General features: G+C 42.4%; 1 protein-coding gene across 1 annotated transcript in view; it reads right to left on the bottom strand.

Annotated features, from left to right (window-relative positions):
• Window positions 1-19,558, bottom strand: part of SLC35F1 (solute carrier family 35 member F1) — a 416,242-nt gene extending 396,684 nt beyond the window's left edge. The window contains exon 1 of the mRNA XM_017541082.2: window positions 18,868-19,558. Within this exon, the coding sequence (XP_017396571.1) occupies window positions 18,868-19,046 (179 nt within the window). The 5' untranslated portion in view covers window positions 19,047-19,558. The remainder of the gene's footprint in view (window positions 1-18,867) is intronic.
• Between the last annotated feature and the right edge of the window lie 753 nt (window positions 19,559-20,311).

Below are 20,311 nucleotides of genomic sequence, written 5' to 3' on the forward strand. Positions count from 1 at the left end.
ATTAGCTCCTCTAATGACTGCAATAGAAAATACAAGGCTGCTTTGTAGGCAACAAATGGAGGGAACCTAACCCATCATGTGTCTATGCCCTGGCAGAAATTGTAATCCCAGAACTCAAAACGTGGTGGAAGCACATCCATCTCATCACCATTCATCCATTCATTCAACAAATATTTGTTGACTACAATATCTACCATATGGCAGGCACTGTTCTAAGTGATTGGAAAAACAAACAGAAGTCCCTGCACTAAAAGATGTACACTTACTTTCATCAGCTTCCAGATGTGTCTCTGCAGAATGTTCTCACTGCAAAGGCACAGGTCTTTTGAAGCCCCTGCTCCCAGCATCCCCCAGGGCTAAGACTCCTTCTCTCTCTATCCTGTGAAGTCAATACGTTTTCCCTCCTCTTTCTCTTAGCCAAAAGTAGACACACTTTCTACTTAGCAGTTTTGTCTTGATTTTTATATCTGCTTCTTCCAGGATCAAAGATTATTAGAAATGTGATGACTATATAATTACTACGAGTCCCACTCCCAAAGAATAAAGGGATAGCACCATTGCTACACTTTGCAATTTTCATGTGTGTCTCAACTCTCCGATCATGAAGGAGCTCAGAAAGACTCTCTTCTTCTGCCTTCATTATTGTATTTCTTTCTTACACATGCATTATGCTAAATATTAATCATTATAATAACCAATATGTTTCAGGTATTGTGCCAAGAACTATAAATATGTTACCATCTTTAATCCTCTTAGTATCACTAAGAGATAGGTATTCTCACTATAATTTCACAGATGATGTGACTAAAGCTCAGTGAGTTTAGATAACTTGTTGGAGGTCACAAGATTGGTACACCAAATGAAATCAAACAAGGATCAGCATCAAACTCGATTCACCTTTCTTTTATGCAGTAATTACAAACCAAAACCCATGGTTTCATAAAGGAGAATTACACTGTAACTTTAGAGTATATCATAACTCTCCATTTCTCCTCTACAATGGTTTTCTAACTGGGCTCCTTGTAACCAATCTTACTGTACTCAAATTCACTGTTTATACTGCAGGCAGCCAGATCTTATGAACACATAAGTCATGTTACTCTTCTGCTTAGAGTCTCCAATGCTGTTTAGTGCTCTTAAGACAAAACACACAACTTAAACTTCCAAAGCCCTGTATGATCTGGACTCTACCTACTCCTCCAGCCTCTGACATTTCTTCCTCTCACATATGGCTGTAGCCATCTGAACCTGTTTCATTTCCCAGAATTCATCACATCCTCACCCACTCACAGGCTTCTGATGCATTGCTTCCTCTGCCTAAAACACTATTCCCTATAACCCCCAGCCCCACCACACATGTGCGCACGCACACACACACACACACACAGACACACACATACACACACACACTCCTTTTTAAATTCTGGCTAAACTGCTGTCTGTATCAGTCCATTTTCATGCTGCTATGAAGAAATACCCAAGACTGGGTAATTTATAAAGAAAAAAGGTTTAATTGACAAACAGTTCCCATGGCTGGGGAGGTCTCAGGAAACTTACAATTATGGTAGAAAGCACCTCTTCACAGGGCAGCTGGAGAGAATGAGTGTAAGCAGAGGAAATGCTAGACAGTTATAAGGCCATGATATCTTGTGAGACTCATTCATTACTATGAAAACAACATGGTGGAAACCACCCCCATGATTCAATTACTTTCATCTGGTCCCTCCCTTGACACATAGGGATTATAGGGATTACAATTCAAGGTGGGATTTGGGTGGGGACACAGAGCCAAACTATATCACTGTCATATGCTTAGATGTCTTCCCCAACTCCATTTATTGGGTGCTCCCATGGTTTTCCATTACACTGTGTAAGATCTTTCATATACCCAATGCCAGCACCAGTCTAGGCAAAGCAGGCTCAGAATAAATGCTTATCAAACAAATAAATAAATGGATGATGACATGGGGTGGGGGCCTTTCACCCAGCACTTCAACCTCCTCAATATATTTGTCTAATCCAGACCAGATTTGGATTACTAAAGGTGCCACAGACTGGTATGAATATACAAACAGGTATGGATGACATCTACCACACAGCCCATTTTTCTACCTTCAGTGGAACCACATATTGGGCAAACCACCCTGCACATTGCAGACTCAAGCAAACCTGCCCCTGCTCTTCCTTGGCAGATGTATCTAGACGAAAGAAATGAAAAGGTCCTGAATGGTATTCAAAGCTCATCAGTTTCAGGGCAGAGTAAAAGAGGTATATATTAGTTGGGGATGCTTTCAGCTGCAAGCATGAAATCCCAACTAAACCCTGGTTAACTCTTAAACAAATCCCAACCAAACCTGGCTTAAAGAGAATATTCATTATCCCACATAATGCCAGTCCAGTGATAGGGCAAGCTCCAAGCATGTAGCACAGCAATCAGTTGCTAAATAATATCTCCAAGGACCCAGCTACTTTCCTTCTGTCCACTCTGCTGTCCTTACCATTAGTGATATCTACCACTGGTTTCCTTCAGGGTCATAAAGTGGCTACTGTTAGCAGCCAGTAGCAAGATGGCTTTATCAAATACAGCAAGAGAAAGAGACAGCTCCTCTGCCACCTAAATGCAAGTCCTTTCTCTTCAATTTGCTGTACCAACCTGGGACCTTTGCCCACCCCAAGACCAACAACATCAATGCCCTGGACTCCAGAGAAATGCCATAAACTAATTGGCTTAGATTAGTTATCTGAGGTAAAGTGGATATCTAGACGAGAAAACCAATGCAAGGCTTTGGGGAACAAAATCTTAAATGTCAACAATAGAAAGGAGAGAACACACTTATTTCCATGTAACACAATTACGTTTTTCTCTTTTTGAGGTGGCTCCTGAAGATATCACATGTAAATACTCTATATTCTTTTTGAATATGTGGTTGAATTTCTTCTTGCTGATGCGAGCTTCTCTTCAAGTTAATCATCTTCTTCTGCAGACATGCTTATGTTGAGTCAGCATTTAACATTTAGAGGCTTATTGCTTACAGCAAGCTATAGAAACTGCTTCACGCAATCCTGTATAGAGGCAATACAAATGATATCAAAAATGTAAGCCAAATGACTTCATTACTCTTTTTTATGTAGGCAGATCCTTTATAGAATTATAAAGCAAGTTTCTATCACTTCATACCGGATAAAACACCCTGCTTTAGTGAAGCAACATACACTGAAGAGAGGAAAGAAACCTTGTCACAGTTAACAACATTCTGGCATTGCCCTGCTCCTCAAGGTGTCACATTTGTGTTTTCTGGAGCTGGAATTTAAAAGCCAACTAGGTTAACAGACACTTAAATATATATATGCCAATTTCTATTCTACTACAGTACAGAAAACTGAGCCTACTTTTTGCCAGGTTATTGCAGTATACTGAGGTATCTAATAGTTCCTTCATTGGAGTTTTGCTTTAGCACACAGGACATTTAAGTTCTAAACTCTTTGCATGGGTTGTTTGCCTCTAAGCCACAAGTACATACAGAATGAATGCTGAAATGCCTGGGCTGTAATTTTATTCTGAGGTGCCAGCATATTAAGAAGAAAGACTATACATATACTCTACAAAGAAACTTCATCTGATCTGTCAGAAGGTCTTTGGGCTGTATTGTCGTGTATAATCATAGATTTTAAGAGTTCGTAGGGATTTAGAAACCATGTATTTCAGATAACTTGTCAAAATTTGCATAGCTGTGGCACAGATATATTCTCAAACATTTATTGAGAAGTGTGCCTCTGAAAATCTGGTGAAATGACATTTGATTCCATTGGTGGAGGGTCCTGAACATATTTCAAAGATTGCAAAGATGATCTCTGGTGCTCTCCATGCCTAGGTGTTCTTCTTTACTAGCCCAAAATGCTTCAAACTCTCTAGTGATACAATTTGCTCCCCTGTAAAACTCCAACCTCACGGTCATAAAGTGGCTGCTGGTAACATAGGAAGACGCTTAGCGATGCTTTCAGCTGCAAGTTATACAAATCCAAACTAAACCTGGCTTAAAGAGGATGTCAATCATCCCACATAATGAAAGTCCAGTGATAGGGCAAGCTCCAAGCATGTAGCACTGCAGTCAGACCTGTCCTAATGTCAATGTCCCATGTTCTAAAGACTCCTTCAAGTAATGCTCCCATCCTTCTCTATGATTGATTTCAGCTCTTCAAGGGAAAGCAGAGTAAAAGTAATCAACTTGATTTTAGTAATCATGTTGATTACTAAAATAATAACTGATTAACTAAATTAAAATATACTTAATGATGTAGGAAAATTGCATTTGTACTCCATGAATATATACAAATAAAAATATATGCGTACTTGAGAGCAGGGACCTAACCTTATATATGTTTTCATCTCCTAACCACATTTAGGACTATGTTTTCCTAAAAGTAACATGCAAATGATACAAATCTAATTTTGTTTAATTTTCTCAGGGTGATGTATATAAAGAAGAAATTTAACTCAAATTAATATCTAACTGGTCGAACTTGTTTAGGAAAATATTTATGAATGAGAATAAAAAAAAGTTGTTCTCCCTTCCCTGTGCTTACTTTGAGCTGGGACTACCTAATTACCATAAAAGTCTCTTAGCTTTTCTTCCTCAGCCTGCCATAAGCATGCCACTAATTCATCAAGCAAGTGTTATCTCCTCCAACCACTCTTTGTGGTAGAATACACCAGGCTGTGGAAATTTCTTTTAGAAAAAAAAAAGTACTTCGTAGCTCTGGCCTTTACATGCTTTTCAATAGCAACTAAAAAGGAAGAGAACCCTTGGATTTTAAATCCAATGAACGGCTTTCTAGCTGTGACAATAAAGACAACAATTTGGCTAAGAATCTTTTGTTGTTGTTGTCTTAACTCACCAAGCCCCAGCCTAATCAATTGCAAGTCCAGTATACAAGTTTATTCTACCTACATTCCCATTTACATTTTTTCATCATCACTATTTTCTTTGACAATTGATATCCAAAATGAACAATCTCATACCCCTTGCTGTTAATGCATTAAACGGTGTTTTTCTTCTTTCATTGTGGAAGGCATGCTCTCAGGTTGCAATTAACTTTGGGGCCAGGGAAGTAATAATTAGGGTGTCTTTGTATTGGACCCAAATGAGTCCATTTATCAGCATTAGAGCTGCAAATGATCAATTTTGTAAAACCAGTGAAAGCAAGCACCTCATTGCCTATACTTCTTAGGCTTGAAAGCACCCAGCTTTCACTAAGGAAGGTGAATCCAAATGGTATATATCCCATTAGGGGCAGGAAATAGATGTGAAGTAACAAGTAAGGGAAAATTTTTTATATAAAATAGAAGAATTTTGCCTAAAAGGCACTAAAATCACAGAAACTGTTAGACTCAGAAGAGGTAAAAAAGAGCAAAATTTGAAAGCCAAGTTACAGTACTTATTCATTGTCACCTAGAACTGAAGTGTTATAACGAAGCCATATATGGCTCAGGAACATGGGGGGAAAACCCTTAAGGGGTGGCTGTTCTACAGGTGCATTCACACTTTCCAATATAGCTAGCTCATGGGCAATTCTACACTGAATATTTCTATTTTCTTAGGTGATATCAATTCAGTGTGGCTCCAAAATAGAAATAAAACACTTTAAAAATAAATCATTCTTCTTGAACTAACTCTGAGCTCTCCCTCCCAAAAAACATGGTAAAAAATCGGGGGGCTATTATCAATTAAGAAAGACAACTTGCTCCAAATGGAAGACTACCCTCTACCTATCAGTCTTAGCGTGTGTGTGTGTGTGTCAGTCAAAGAGAAATAGAGCAAGACACAAAAAGAGATTCAGATAGACGGACAAAGACTCATTGCAAATAATATATCATACACATTGAGAAATAACATATATAATGTATATATATTATATTTAAATATATATCCCCCACAAATATTCAGAAAGGAAAAATAAGACACAAAAGTAAAGATATCATGGATGGATCATCTTCATCTGTCTATTTTATCTGGGAACTTGTATTTCCAGAGACATTTATGACCCAAACTTTATAATGAAATCTAGAGGCAGCATTTAAGGGTGGCTGGAAGGGCTCCGGTTACCCAATCTCTTCATCAGCAGATGGATCAGTACAGGTAAACATACTCTTTGTAAATCCTGCACTGTGTTCCTGATACGCAAACTCAACTTCAAGACAATCCCCTGACCCAGCTGCCACTCGATGGATGCTCTAAGCCCTCCCATCTAGCAATCTTGGAACCATCTGTGAATGAAATAACCAGAACGTGAATTTCATTCCAGCACTCACTGGATGGTGGTCATTTTTATTTGGTTGGTTGTGACGTTTCAGACTTTCTCCGTAAGCAGTCAAACACTGACTTGCACTAGTTCCAAGGACAGATTATCTCCTGTTGGATGGCCCTGAAGGCCACTCGCCTAGCTTGGCAGTTGTGGAGGAAAAACGGTTAATTTCGCGAAGCTACAAAGGTCCTTCCCAGTTCTGACACCACACATCCCATGGAACACTCGCCCCCGTCGGGTCCTTGGTCGTCTGAGCACCCCTCCCCCGACTCCTGGCACCCCTTTTCCAGCCACCACCCAGTCCCGAGGCTCGAGCACGCCCTCCCCGTCCACCCGCATTCTGAGGGTCTGCGGGGCTATCTGTGGAGGACAAGGCCCCTCTCTAAGAGCGCAGTGTTTCCCGGGCCTGCAGCAGGATCCAGATAGGGACAGAGACTCCAGCCAACCCCGGGAACCGGCGTCACAAAGAGCTCCACAGAGCCCGCAGGCATCTGGGCTTCCCCTCATTAGCACATTAAAGCGGCTCTGTCCCTTTCCTCTGAGCAGCTCTGTCCATCTCGTTGCCTGCCACTGTGGAGCCTTTTAGGCCCATGCTCGTTTTGAAATCTCCCCAGTTCAAGAGGCACTAACCCTTTCCTGAAGCCTGTCAAACTCTCTTTCAGGAACCACAGGTACCGCGGAGCTCCAGGGCTGAGAGGCACAATTAGACAGCAGGACATATGCCATTGCTGAAACCACCTTCCCAAAAGGAGGTTTGCTATATACTCTCCATAAATACATAGATTTATAATTTTATTAAATATATATACATTTATACTTTGTTTATATAATATTTACTTACTATATTTATATTTTATATGCACATATATATAAACAAACACAAACACATTGAAGTAAACAACCTAGTACCCTTGTTCATAGATCGGTGGGTTTCACTTCAGACTCTGACAAGGCTCATGGCGAAAACGACAGGGCCATAGACTGTGCATCAAAGTCACTGCGAGCCGAGGAAGCCAGTCAGCATTTATCACAATCCAGATGACAGTCCAAAGCCGTGAAAACCCAGGCCCTCCTTTTAATTTTGTGACCAGGATAACAATTACATGGTACTTGGCAGCTTTCCAAACCCTCTCCCAGCTATTACTGCATTTAAAAATCCCAAATATCCAAAGGGAAATGAAGAACAAGGATTATTTTAAACAGTTTACAAATGAGAGAATTGAAACCCTCAAAAGTTAAATTGTTTTCCTAAAACAAAACATACAACACAGGCTAAAGGGGACACCATCATTCCAGTGGCCCAGGCACAAAACCTGGAAGTGATTGCTAAGTCACATCTCATCACCAGGTGTGATAGCTCATGGCTGTAATTCCAACACTCTGGGAGTCCAAGGCGGGAACATCATGTGAACCCAGTTTGAGACCAGCCTGGGGAATATAACAAGATCACCATCTCTACAAAAAAAATTTAGAAATTAGCCCAGCATGGTGGTGCACACCTCTTAGCTACTCAGGAGGCTAAGGCGGGAAGATTACGTGAGCCCAGGAGTTTGAGGCTGCAGTGAGCTATGATCACACCACTGCACTCCAGCCTGGCTGACAGCGTGAGACTTTGTTTCTTTAAAAAAAAAAAAAAAAAAAAAAAACTATTTTAAATTTTTCTTAATTTCCTCTTCTCTCTCTCTCTCATACCCAATCCCCAATATAATCAGGACCCAAGTCCTACTGAACCCCCTCAAATATGCCCTCCCCCACTATCCTCACTTATATGATGATGGTTCTGGCTTCTTGGGCACAGATCTGAGTTCATCCTTTCCAAGGCGGCAGATTCTAAACAGCAGTAGCTTCTTTCTGCGCATCACACCCACTACTGAATCCCCACCACAAATGTCAAATTTACACATAACACTTCTTTAGCATATTTCCTTTCTTACTCTTTGAAGTGACTGTTTCCCACTTCTCTTTGTACAAACATCCTACACATCTCCCCCACCAACTGGCATCTTCGTTCACTATTGATATCCTTGCCTCAGAGTTCACAGAGTAAGAGAAGCCACCAGAGAGGAACTGCCTTTTATTCCCACCACAAAATCTACCAAATTAACTTCATTTACAGCCCCATTCTCAGCATCTGCTCTGTACTATGGACAATGTCCTGATCCTCTCAATGACTAGCTCCTGCCTGCCCCCAACCCCTGTGCTTTGAATCGCACCATCTGAGCCTTCTCAAGGTTCCCTCCTTCCTTTATCCCACTCCTTCGTGCAATTTTTCCCTCTTTACTACATTGTTCCCATCAGCACACAGGCCTGTTGTATTATCTCTTCCATGAAAAGACTCCCTACACCTGATTCCTTGTCAGGGCAAAATGTCTCAAAAGTCATATTCTGAGCACCTCCACCTCACATTCCCTTCCAAGCCATTCCAACCAGGTTTCCATCTGCACCACTCTTCTGACCCTGTGCTTGTCATAGCCCCAGGGTTCCCTGTGTTGCCAAGCCCCTGGTCATTCCTGTGCCCTTTCCTGAATTACCAGTGGACTGCTTATTGCCTCCTTCTGGAAACACCTTCTTCTCTTGGCTTCTGGACACCATACTCTCCTGGTTTCCTTCCTACTTCAGATCCTTCCTTCTCCATTTCCTTTGCTGAGTCCTTCTTCTTTGTTTGATTCTGAAGGTTAGAGTGCTCCCCAAATTGTTCTAGGGACCCCTCTTTCCCTCTATCTACATATGCATCCAGGATTCATGACCCCCAAATCCAAATTTCAAACTCTGACTTCTCCCCAGAATTCCATACTCCAGCTTTCTTTTGACCTTTCCACTAGACATCTCTGACTTCACTTGCCAAAGTTAATCTTGAATTCCTACCGACAAACATGTTCCTCTCCTTAGAAAATGGCACCATCACTCACCCAATTGCTCAAGTCAAAAAAAACTGGAAATGTTTCTTTATTCCTCTCCCTCAGTTGCCCATCAAATTACTCATTCAGCCCTGTGTACTCCACCTCCCAGTACAAATCACTCCAGATTACAACCACTTGTCTCCACTTCTGCTGCAACCGGCCAACCCGCTTCCAACATGTCTTTTATCCAGTAGCTACATACTTCTTCCGCAATCCATTCTCCAAGAGCAGCCAGAGTGGTCTTTTCAAAACATTAGCCAGACAACTCCTGTGCTTAAAATCTTCCACTTGTTCCCCACCCCACTTAGAACTGGCACCAGCTTCCCTCTCTGATCTCCTTCCTTACACTCTCTGTTTCCTGCTCTCCAGACTTCCTTTCTTTCACATCATTATGAAGGCTTGTTTCATCTTAGCATCTCTGCCTGGAATGACCTTCTTCCAGACCCTCCAGTGGCCACTTCCTGTTGGTCATTCTAATCTTAGCTTCAGTATCATCAGAGAGAGAGGGGCCTGAACAGCCAAATTAAAAAAACACCCGTTCCCTCTCTGTCACATCACCCCACTCTGATTCTCTGCATATTATTTGCCACTGTTGGATACCTTTTTTATGTTTTTATTGCCTGCCTCTCTTTTAGTATGCAGTCTTCAAGAGAGTAGAGGCCTCTTCTGTCTTGTTTCCCAAAGCATCCCTAACAGCTAGACTATGCCTCTCACCTGACGCAGAGTGAGGGACTCCTGGTGTGTGTTCCTCAGAGCTTGAGGTGAAGCTGTATCAGTGGTCTGGCCACTCATGTTGGGACCCCAGGTAACCCTAACCTCTAATTCCTGTCACCCAAACACAGAATGTAACCTCCTTAACTGTGTGATCTCTGGAAAGTAGTACTCCCCACTTACTGCCCATTCTACAGACCCGGGCTGCTGCCCTGTACTCTTCACTTCTAAGTAGTTTCCCTGCCTCACATTCCAGGGCAGGGCACCCCTTTAAGGCAAGGTGCCGCAACTGAAGACCAGGCCATTTGGCTGGGGCCTTGATACTTATTGTAGCTATTGACAGCCTTACTCTAGTGCTTCCACATCATTACCTTATAGGTACAGATTTTCAGGGCCATGACTAGTACCAACCTGATGCCACCATAATGAGGAGGCCCCTCATCCATGATTAGATGCATTCCCAGAAGCCAAATTCACTCTTACTCCCACTTGGATATCTGGCTGGCACCAGTGCTTCTCAAACATTCTGTCATAAAATATCAGTTTAAAAAAACTCATTGCAGATAATTCTTTTGTGAAATAAAAATCACTTATGAGAAAAAAAAACGAAATGGAAGAAAACAAAAACCAAAATACCAAGACCCAATTCTTTAATATTAGGACAAAAATTATAAAAGTGCTGTGTCAAACTGCTACAGCTATTTCTAAATGCTTAATCCCGATTTCTGTTCTCATCACAGTCTGGCCACAGAGTCTATGGTCCTGCAGGAGCCAACAGCCCACAATCTGAATAGCTGGCTGCTGTCCTCCCAGCAGCCTCTCTAGCTCACTCAGCACCCCAGGCCCTGGAGAGCAGATCTCTTTCCTATAGTGGCTTTCAATAACCTTTCAACAAACAAGTATCAAATACCCACTATTTGATAGGCACTGTTGAGTGCTTTCTCAAAAATAATCAAATGTTCTTCTACCTGATCTGGTCCAGATTCTGTTCGAATCAGAGCACTTCCCTCTCCATCCTGGCTGCTCCTACTCCACTTAGACTCACATTTCTTCCCCTCAAAATGACTGCAGTAGACTCCTAACTCATCCCCAAATTCTGGTCCTTTCCCTTTCATTCTGTCCTATAGATTTTCCCCCAGAGTATCATATTTGGGCACATCTCTGATCATGTCATTTCTCTACTCAATAATCTAAAATAATCCTAACCCACAGAATGAAGTCTAATTGCTTATTAGTCATCTAAGGTTTTCCATTATCTGATCCCATCTTACAAATCTAGCCTTTATTCCCTTTACTTCCCTTTATATTAACACATCCTATAATACTGTCAAACTGGACACTTAATTCTCCCCCGTCTCTTACTTCCAAAACTGACTCATCCTGTCTCACCTCCTCCTCCCCGCACATACTCCCTTCCTACCCATCTTTCATTGCCAAGGACAAACGCCATCCCTGATTCCTCCTGCCCTTTCTCCAGCCTAGCATGGTCTCTCCCTCCTCTGTGGTTTTATAATAGCACTCAGCTGTATCACCACATAAACTTGTTTCCCTATCTAGAAAACGATGAAAGTACTAATCTTTGTTATTAGAAGAATAACATATAATGTAATGTTTTATAACATAAAGTATATGCCTTATAATGTAAAATTTGATAACTTGAGTCATTGTCTAAATGCCAATTTTAACTCAAACATCTCAAACACTCTCATTAGGTTGTATTAAATTATATATAAAAATCCTGTCCTTCCACCGACTCCTTGTTATGCTCTTGTCATACTTTAAATCTCTCTGTCTGCACTGTACAAACATGTGCCCAAGCCCCACAAAGTTGCCTATGCACTGTCAGCACAAGAATATTTTCAGAAAACTCTGTTTCCTTGAGTTATATGGCAAGAACCTTGACAGGTTTACCCTGAGGGTGAATGGGATTCAAATCTGTTCTCCTTTTCCTTCGAACATTCTGAAGTTGGATGAACATTAATAGCTGGTCCTCCTTTTTAAATATTTTTTAAACCCTGAGTGAAACAAACTCATCAAAAAAGGTCTGCTGCTTTGAATCTATGTAGACATTGAGTAATTTTATTGTGGGTTCAGTGTTCAACCTGAGCAGTTTTCCTAAAAGTGAAAGAACTAATTTATGGGAATTTTTTTGTCAGATCAACTTGAAAATATCATTTTTGAAAATAAATCATTTTGAGAGGTATATGTTATATTTATTTCTATTTTATTTAAATTGCACCCTTGATGGGTTATATTGAAAGGCTAGTAACAGAAACTCCACCAATGGCACCCAGAGGCCACACCAGCCATTGCGATCCAGCAGTGCCCAACATATAACAGTTGCTCAATAAACGTTCATTGAATAAAAGACTCCCTGGATGAATCAATCAATGAATGAGGGAAGGAGATCTATCTTATAGGACAAATCAGGGTACTTCGAGCTTTCTCAGAGTCAGGGATAATCACAAATTATAGCCCTGTCACTCTAAATCTGGATATAATTAGTATGATTTGGTTTTAAAATTCTATTCAATGCTTATTCAGTTATAGTTGGTTTCTCTAATTATTTTTTGATGGAATGTATTAGGAACTTGTGGCTAATAATCTCAGAACTTGCAAAATGATATTTAAAAGCTTTTTATCTTCACAGTCACACAGTAAATATTCTTGAGACAAAGTTTAGAATTTAAATTCAATAGAAACTATAGATATGTGTATATGTGTGTGTGTGTGTGTGTGTGTGTGTGTGTGTGTGTAAACAGATAATAGGATTTTTGTTTTGTTTTGAGGTTGGGGGATGGAGTTTCGCTTTGTTGCCCAGGCTGGAGTGCAGTGGCGTGATCTCGGCTCACTGTAACCTATGTCTCCCTGGGTTCAAGTGGTTCTCATGCCTCAGCCTGCCAAGTAGTTGGGACTACAGGTGTGTGCCACCATGCCCAGATAATGTCTGTATTTTTAGTAGAGATGAGTTTTTGCCATGTTGGCCAGGTTAGTCTCAAACTCCTAACCTCAGGTGATCCTCCCACCTCGGCCTCCCAAAGTGCTGGGATTACAGGCATGAGCCACCACACCTGGCTGAAACAATATTTTTAAAACTTAAATAATAGTATGCTTCAAAAAATTATACTCATGTTGCCACTAACTGAGTTGCCACTAATATTTTTCTAAGATAATACTTCCTAAAGAATATTTTTATTTTCTTTGATATTTCTTGTGAAATTCCTTCTAAACTATTGTACATTTAAGGAGTCCCTATATAATTCCAAAGTATCAGAACAAAGTTAATACGGATTATATATTGAACAGCTTATTTACATGACTCCAGTATCTAGACATTTTGAAGCATTTATTTAGACATTATGTGTAACAATTTGGATTATGAATTGCAATGTTCATTTAAATAGTGACACACATATCAAGTTCCCCAGTTAGATTTTGAGGTTTTGGTCCAAGAATAATGTTTTGTCACATTTGTTCATGATGTATGTCTTCCAGAATAGGGCTCAGTACACAGTTAGTGCTTAAGAATAAATGAATATATACTTGTATATGTTCATGTTACCATTAAGAAATATGCCAAATATTAATAGGTTTTTTCCATACATCTGCTGAAGTTTGACTTCCTAAGCACACTTCTTGAGAAGCATAATCAGGAATTAATGTGTTCGAACAATGTACAGTGAACACTTATTGGCCTGAACACAAATGAACAAGCAAGCTAAACTAAAATATGGTGGTGGTACTTTCACATGCTGCATGTTATTTTTATGAGAAATGGCAACCAAATAATATATCATCTCTTGCATTAAGTAACTTTAGAGCTACATGAGCAGCCATTCAATTGCCTGTACCTTCAACATCTACAGATGTGTACACTTAAAACAGACATCGATTAGGATGCCCCTAAGACACTGAAGGATTTTGAGAAAGTAAAAGTTGAAAGAAAAATCACACAAAGACATGTAATTTTAATACACATTAATTACTTAAAATGCATCATATTTATCTGAGGTAATCCAAATATTCCTTCTATGTGAACATTAGTTTTTCTAAGTACTGTGCATAAATACAAGTATACTGGGATGATCTTTTATTTTTATAATTTTGTCATTTTAGTTAAAAATAAATGTATCTTTCAGTCATCCATTATTTACTACTGATCTTAGAAAAGTCTGTTTTTAATCATACCACCCAGTTCCACGTGAATATTTTGTATCAATCAACCTCATTAGTAGCTGATCTTCCTCTTCTCATTTTGACATGTGTCAGAAGGAGCAGCTTGAGGAAGAGCTTCACCATTAATTTCTTAACAAAAGCCTTCTCACTGATAAGAAAGGATCATCTAAATTATATGTTTCCACCAACTGTATGCAATACCTAGAGTTCAGTCATATCCATTGGTTCATGATGTTCTGTTCACCTTATATAATGACTCAGAAAGACTGTGTACACATATTGCCCATTTTACATGGTGAGTTTCCTATTTAGACATGGATTTTATGTAGGCTAACTTCAAACTCTTCTATGTATATCCTTAATGATCTTTGGTTTACATTTCAAAAAGTTTTCAGAAATTTAAAAATAAATCTAAAGAAAATAGATCTAAATGTAAGTTGGTAATCAGTTCATTATAAATCAAATGAATGGATGACTCAGAGACAGTAGCCATTCCATTGTAATGATTAAACATTCCCAACGTAAGATTCAATAAGGAAACCCCTTTATAATTTGAGACAACCCACCATATGTCTTAATGGGAAGAAAGTGTATCAAAACTAGAAATTCACAGATATTTCTGTTAACAACTGAAAATAATACTCAAGTGGGAAAAGATAAATAAAAGCATACATACGCAAAACACAAAACAAGCTATCACTCATTTCTCAAAAACATTTCATTAAGAAATCAGTTAAAGTAGAAAATCTTCAGGTACTTTAATATGTAGGACAGTATCCACTTCTTATGTGTCTAAGAAATCTACCTGATCAGCAGTTTCTTTGAGAGGGTCATCAACGGTTGCCCTTGAAGTATTTTCTTTTTGCTGTTTTCTGCTTCCCTGTGGCAGGATAATATATACTATACTATGCTAAGAAATAAGTGAAGGCGATGCACATTGGCTCACGCCTGCAATTCAAGCACTTTGGGAGGCCAAAGTAGGAGGGTCACTTGAGGCCAGGAGTTTGAGGCCAGCCTGGGAAACAGAATGAGATTTTGTTTCTACTAAATTTTTTTTTTAATTTTAAAAATAGCCAGGCATGGTGGTATGCACCTGTATTCTCCGCTACTTGGGAGGCTGAGATGGGAGAATTGCTTGAGCCCAGGAAGGCCAGGCTGCAATAAGTTGTGATCATGCCACTGCACTCCAGCCTGGGCAACAGAGCAAGATCCTGCAGGCAGGCAGGCAGGTAGGGAGGGAAGGAGGGAGGAAGGGAGGGAGGGAGGGAGGGAGGGAGGGAGGGAAAGAAGGAAGGGTTCTTGTGAAATTCTGCTGATTGAATCTATGTTCAAGCAGGAAGGGAGGGAGGGAGGGAATATGAAGAAGGCTTTGCCTTATTTTTTCCTTGTTTGAATCAATACATTGATTGTTTCACAACTTTGAATATTAAAAGAGTAGTAATTATCCCAGCATTTAAATTATCATGTATTTCTGGCATCTCTTTGCCAAAACAATTCTGAGTATACCAAAGGAAAAAATGTGACATGTCCCATTAATTATTTTAAAAATTATCTAGTACCCCTACTTTCACCAGGTCTTGAATACAATTATATTCTAATCTAACTGCTTCACAGAAAGGGAGTAGTCAACCAATGAAATGCCCCAATTGTCGTGTCCAAAATGCAACAATTCAACTCGACAAACCTTTAAAGTAAGGGGAGATGCTGTGGAGTATACTAAGGAAATAAAATGATGCAGAATAATGTAAGGCAGATTTTATTAAGATAACACTATATTTCACCATAAACTTCCTGAGAGCAAGAACTACCTTTAATTATTGATGAGCAATTCTCTCTTTAACTCTCCCTGGTAGACAGGATATAGATAGTATATGTGTTTGCAATTCTTCCTCTGAGTTGTCAGCTGTTGCTGTAGACTGTATCAATGGCAGGCAATTCACCAGGTTTCCCTTGCTCACAGTCTAATATTTCTCATCCCATTGCACCATTCTGTATCTCAGCGTTACCCCTTTGGCCGAGAGGGATGCTAAGAGCTGATGGTGGTACAGCCCTCCATTTCAGTCACTGAAGAGACTAGCCCTACCAGCTCACAGCAATAGAATGCTGCTAACCATATATTTGCATGCCAAAAGTTGGAGGGATATTTTTTACATTGGCTCGTAGCTTCCAATTTGGAACCACTTTCTGCTAAAAGCTAAGTTGTTGCATGACAAGGATAGAGGAAAGACAACTGAAGACAATGAGTGGATAGGGCAATGTGGGTGAATTATTCAGGAAGGAGGAAGAAGAAAAGAAGGAAGCAAAAAAGGAGAAAGTAAGCAGATCGTGAGATCTTAGAAAATTAACAAAGATGCTATGATTAGGCCCCAATGGGCCTGCCTGATATCCATTACTAACCAGTCCAACAATCACGATGGTACAAAGCAGAGGGGAACCACATGCAAGCACTATGCAGAATCTCAAAAATTCACTCTCCCCCATACTCTTACTTTTACCTACAGCCAAATCCCTCCACAGCCACTATTAAGGCTCTCATTGACATAATTATGACACAAAAGCCAAGCCCACCAGCATTCTAAATAAATTATGTCATTGAGATTTTGAAACTTGTTCAGATTTGTTTTCAATTTCCTTACTAAAAATGTTCTTTCGTGAAAGAAATATTTTCTTCTTATCCTTTAAGGATAAGGAAAAGCCAGTTACTCAATACAAAATATTATACTGAAAATTATGAATAACTTTGAAAGACAAATAAATAAATAATTGTTTTAGTTTAAGTCTAAAGGTTGCAACCCTAGGGTTCCATTCATGGTTGTATCTGAGATGAAAGGCCATCAACCCAACGTAAGTATAAGTTCCTCCTCTATACATTGGGACTAGTACAAGTCATGTCACAGATCACTTACAGCTTAATGAAACACAAGGCTCTACCCGTAACATACCATGACTTCAACTTCATTTGCCTATGTTTATCCTAGACTTACCTTAGAAAACAAAAGTGAATTGAATAAATTAATTCATGTAGATCTTTATACTTTCCCAAGTGTTTTCTTCAGCATTATCTAATTCTCAAAATCATGGTAGGGAAGTAAGACAGGTACTGTATTATTAAGCATAATTTACAAGAAGAAACGAGACCAAGAGGATAAATGGCTCTGCTGTAAGCCACTTGTCTAGCTACTGGCCAAGGTATCCCTCACTCCTACCTCAGTGATCCTTTCTTTTCTAAACTCTGATTCATTACATATCAAGAAATAACCTATTCAATCATAAAATTCAGCACAGAGAAATTATTGCATCAATTTTTTCTAGTTTGATGAGAAAAAATAATTAAAAATATATTGTTTAAAAATTTAAACAGCCAATGACAAGGTATTTGCAGTTCAAAAAAAGAAAAACCCCCAGGTATTCATAAAATACACAAAGCTCACATAATATGTACTGAGCCAGCGTCTTCTTGATTTATTCTGCTTTATCTTTTGGAAGGCGGTATTCTCAGCTACAAATCAAAGACTTAGTTCTATTACCAACTCGTGCCTCCCCTCAGAGTGAATTTCTTCTTGTTTGATAATAAATGGAAACCTACAGAAGTACTCACAAATAAATTAACACACGCATTAATTCTTCACCAAGGATTCTTGAATGGTTCGGGATTTGATATAACTAAATTAAACTATACTTCCAAAAAAAAGAAATATTTCTCAAGAGTCTATTTCTATACATAATTTGTGCTCCCACCAGAGCTTTAAGCGCCAGACAGTTCCGTGTGAATTCGTTGGGGAATCTCTGCCTACCCAAAACAGTGCCACACAGGAACCTGCACGAACAGAGCAACTGGAAGTGTTACCCCTACAGATGCATCGAAAAGCACCCACGCACCCAAATAAAAAAACACAAAACCCATTCCCTATACAATTTTTTTAATGTGTCAGCTCATCAACCATTTCAAGTTACTTAAGTAGAAAAAGTCCCATTCACATCACATTTGAGTCAGGGGTGCCAGAGGTACCCTCATTTTCACATCAACCCAGGTCCTCATCCTAAAACGTCCAGGTCCTGAATCCACTACGCAGATTCCAGCACTGGAGATCTGTGATCGGCGCCCGCCCCCTCCGGCTTGGGCGCTTCGGGATAACGGCGCCGCCGGCTCACACCCTGCCCGTAACGTTTTGCACTTCGCCTGGGTCTGTTCCAGGTCTCTAGCCCCCTCTTCGCTGCTCCCAGCCAGGAAGAGTCCGAGTGGCGACTGCAGCGTCGGGCTGGAGAAGTGGGTTCCCTCCGCCCGCTAGGCGGATGCTGCGACCCCATCCCCGGCGCTAGGGGTTGAAGCCGCCGGACAGGGCGGGGCGGGGGATTGTGCGAGGCCCGGGACTTCCACGCCATCTCCGCAGCCCCGCGCCTCCCTCCTCCGCCCTGGCCGGGTCCCCACAGCCCCCGACCCTCCAAGCGCAAAGCCGGGTTACGAGTGGGAAAGGAAAGTGAGGCGTCACGCGTGTGGAGGGTGTGAGTGCGGACACACACGGGGCGGCTAGGTACGAAAAACCCCACCTCTCCGAACTCCCTCCTCGAACCAGCTGCAGCCCCGCCACTCCAGGGCTCCCCGCGCCGGGACAAAGCTGCCGCGGCCTCTCAGAGACTGCGAAGCGCGTTGTCGCCCGATCTCCTAAGTCTCTCCCGGCCTCGACCCCGTCCCAGAGGACCCGAGGGACGGAGAGGACCCGGAGCCCGGCGCCCGCAGCCCCTGCCCCCCGCGCCCTCGCCCGGCGCCGCGGCTCACCTGTTCAGCACTTTGCGGATCCTCTGGCGCACGCCAGCCCGGGAGGAGACGGACAGGCTCCCGCCGCCGCCGCCACTGCCCTCGGCCGGGAGGTTCTCGATGGTGGTCACCACATGGTTCGGCGGGGCTGGCGGCGGCGGCGGCTGCAGCTGCTGCTGCGGCGGCTCGGGGGGGATCATCGCGGCGGAGGCTGAGGCGCAGCGGCGATCAGAACGCAGCCGGGCGCATCGTGCGCCGGCTCTGGGCCCGGGAACGCGCAAAGGACCCGGCCGGGCGGCCGCGGCCCGGGAGGCGGTGCTGCCCGCGAACCAGCGAGGCGGGGAGGCACCCGCGGCTACGGCCGCCGCCGCCGCCCAGCCCGCCACTCACTCCTCTCCAGTCCCAGTGCGCCAACCCTCGCGCCGGGTCACCCGCCGCCGCCCGCCCCGGCTCTTCCTGAGCCGCGTCCCCAAGTCCTGGCCCGCCCCGCGAAGTGGCTGCGAAGGGTGTCGCGCGGAGGCGCGGAGGTGCCCGTCGGCTCGGGGAAGGAGTTCCGGCTTCGCCGCCTTTCCACTTGCCCAGGTCTTCTCTGGGCGCGCTGCGGCAGTTGTGCTGGCGCCGCCTCAGCCTGTCCCCAGCTCGCTCGGAAAGCTGCCGTCTGTGTCTCACGGAGAGACCGAGAGTGAACCCCGAGAGCCTGGCGGGGGCGCCGCGGCGACGGCGGCGGCACCGGAGCCGGGCGCGGGCGGGGGACTTGCTTGCTTTGCTCTCGCCAGAGGGCGCTGCCGAGGTGCCTTGTTGCCCCCGACCCTCTTCTGCCCCGTCCGCAGAGGCCCACGGTCTAGATTGTGATTGTTTTGGTTTGGGAGTTTTTTAGGGAGACAAGGGGGCTGGGAAGAGATCCTCCCTGCGGAGTTGGCGGAGACTCCTCGTTTCTGCCGGAGCGCCGCGGAATCCAGCACCAGCTGCCTGGGACAGCGGCAGGACGCCGAGAGAGGTGCCCGCCTCGGATTTGAAACCCAAACGGAGAATCCTAGATGTTGCTCCTACACTCGCCATAATGGGCCTGGAGGAAAAACAACTTCTCCCAATCCCTTCTGCGAACTGGAAAAAGCATATCAGACCAACTCAAAACGTCTCCGTTTGAGGCAGTGTAGCGCTGTGAAAGGAACCTAAGCAGATTTGAGTTTCAGTGGCACATCTGAAACTTATCCGCAGAGACACTGTAAGCAATTAACTTAAATTCTGAGGCATTCTCCTCCGTGCAGCGAGACTACGCGTGTCTTTCTCCCAGGGGAGTTGTAAGACTTAAATGAGGTAAACCACCCAGCAGGGGAGCCTCACAGTTCCTTTCATAGTCCCCCAACTCCAAAAGGGAGTCCTGTGTATCTGCCACAGAAATCTTGGACCATATTTCTACCAAAGGAAAACGGACTCCCAGGCATTGTTATACCTATTTTGATCC

The sequence above is a fragment of the Cebus imitator genome, unplaced genomic scaffold (assembly GCF_001604975.1).
Source record: "Cebus imitator isolate Cc_AM_T3 unplaced genomic scaffold, Cebus_imitator-1.0 Scaffold130, whole genome shotgun sequence".
NCBI lineage: Eukaryota > Metazoa > Chordata > Mammalia > Primates > Cebidae > Cebus > Cebus imitator.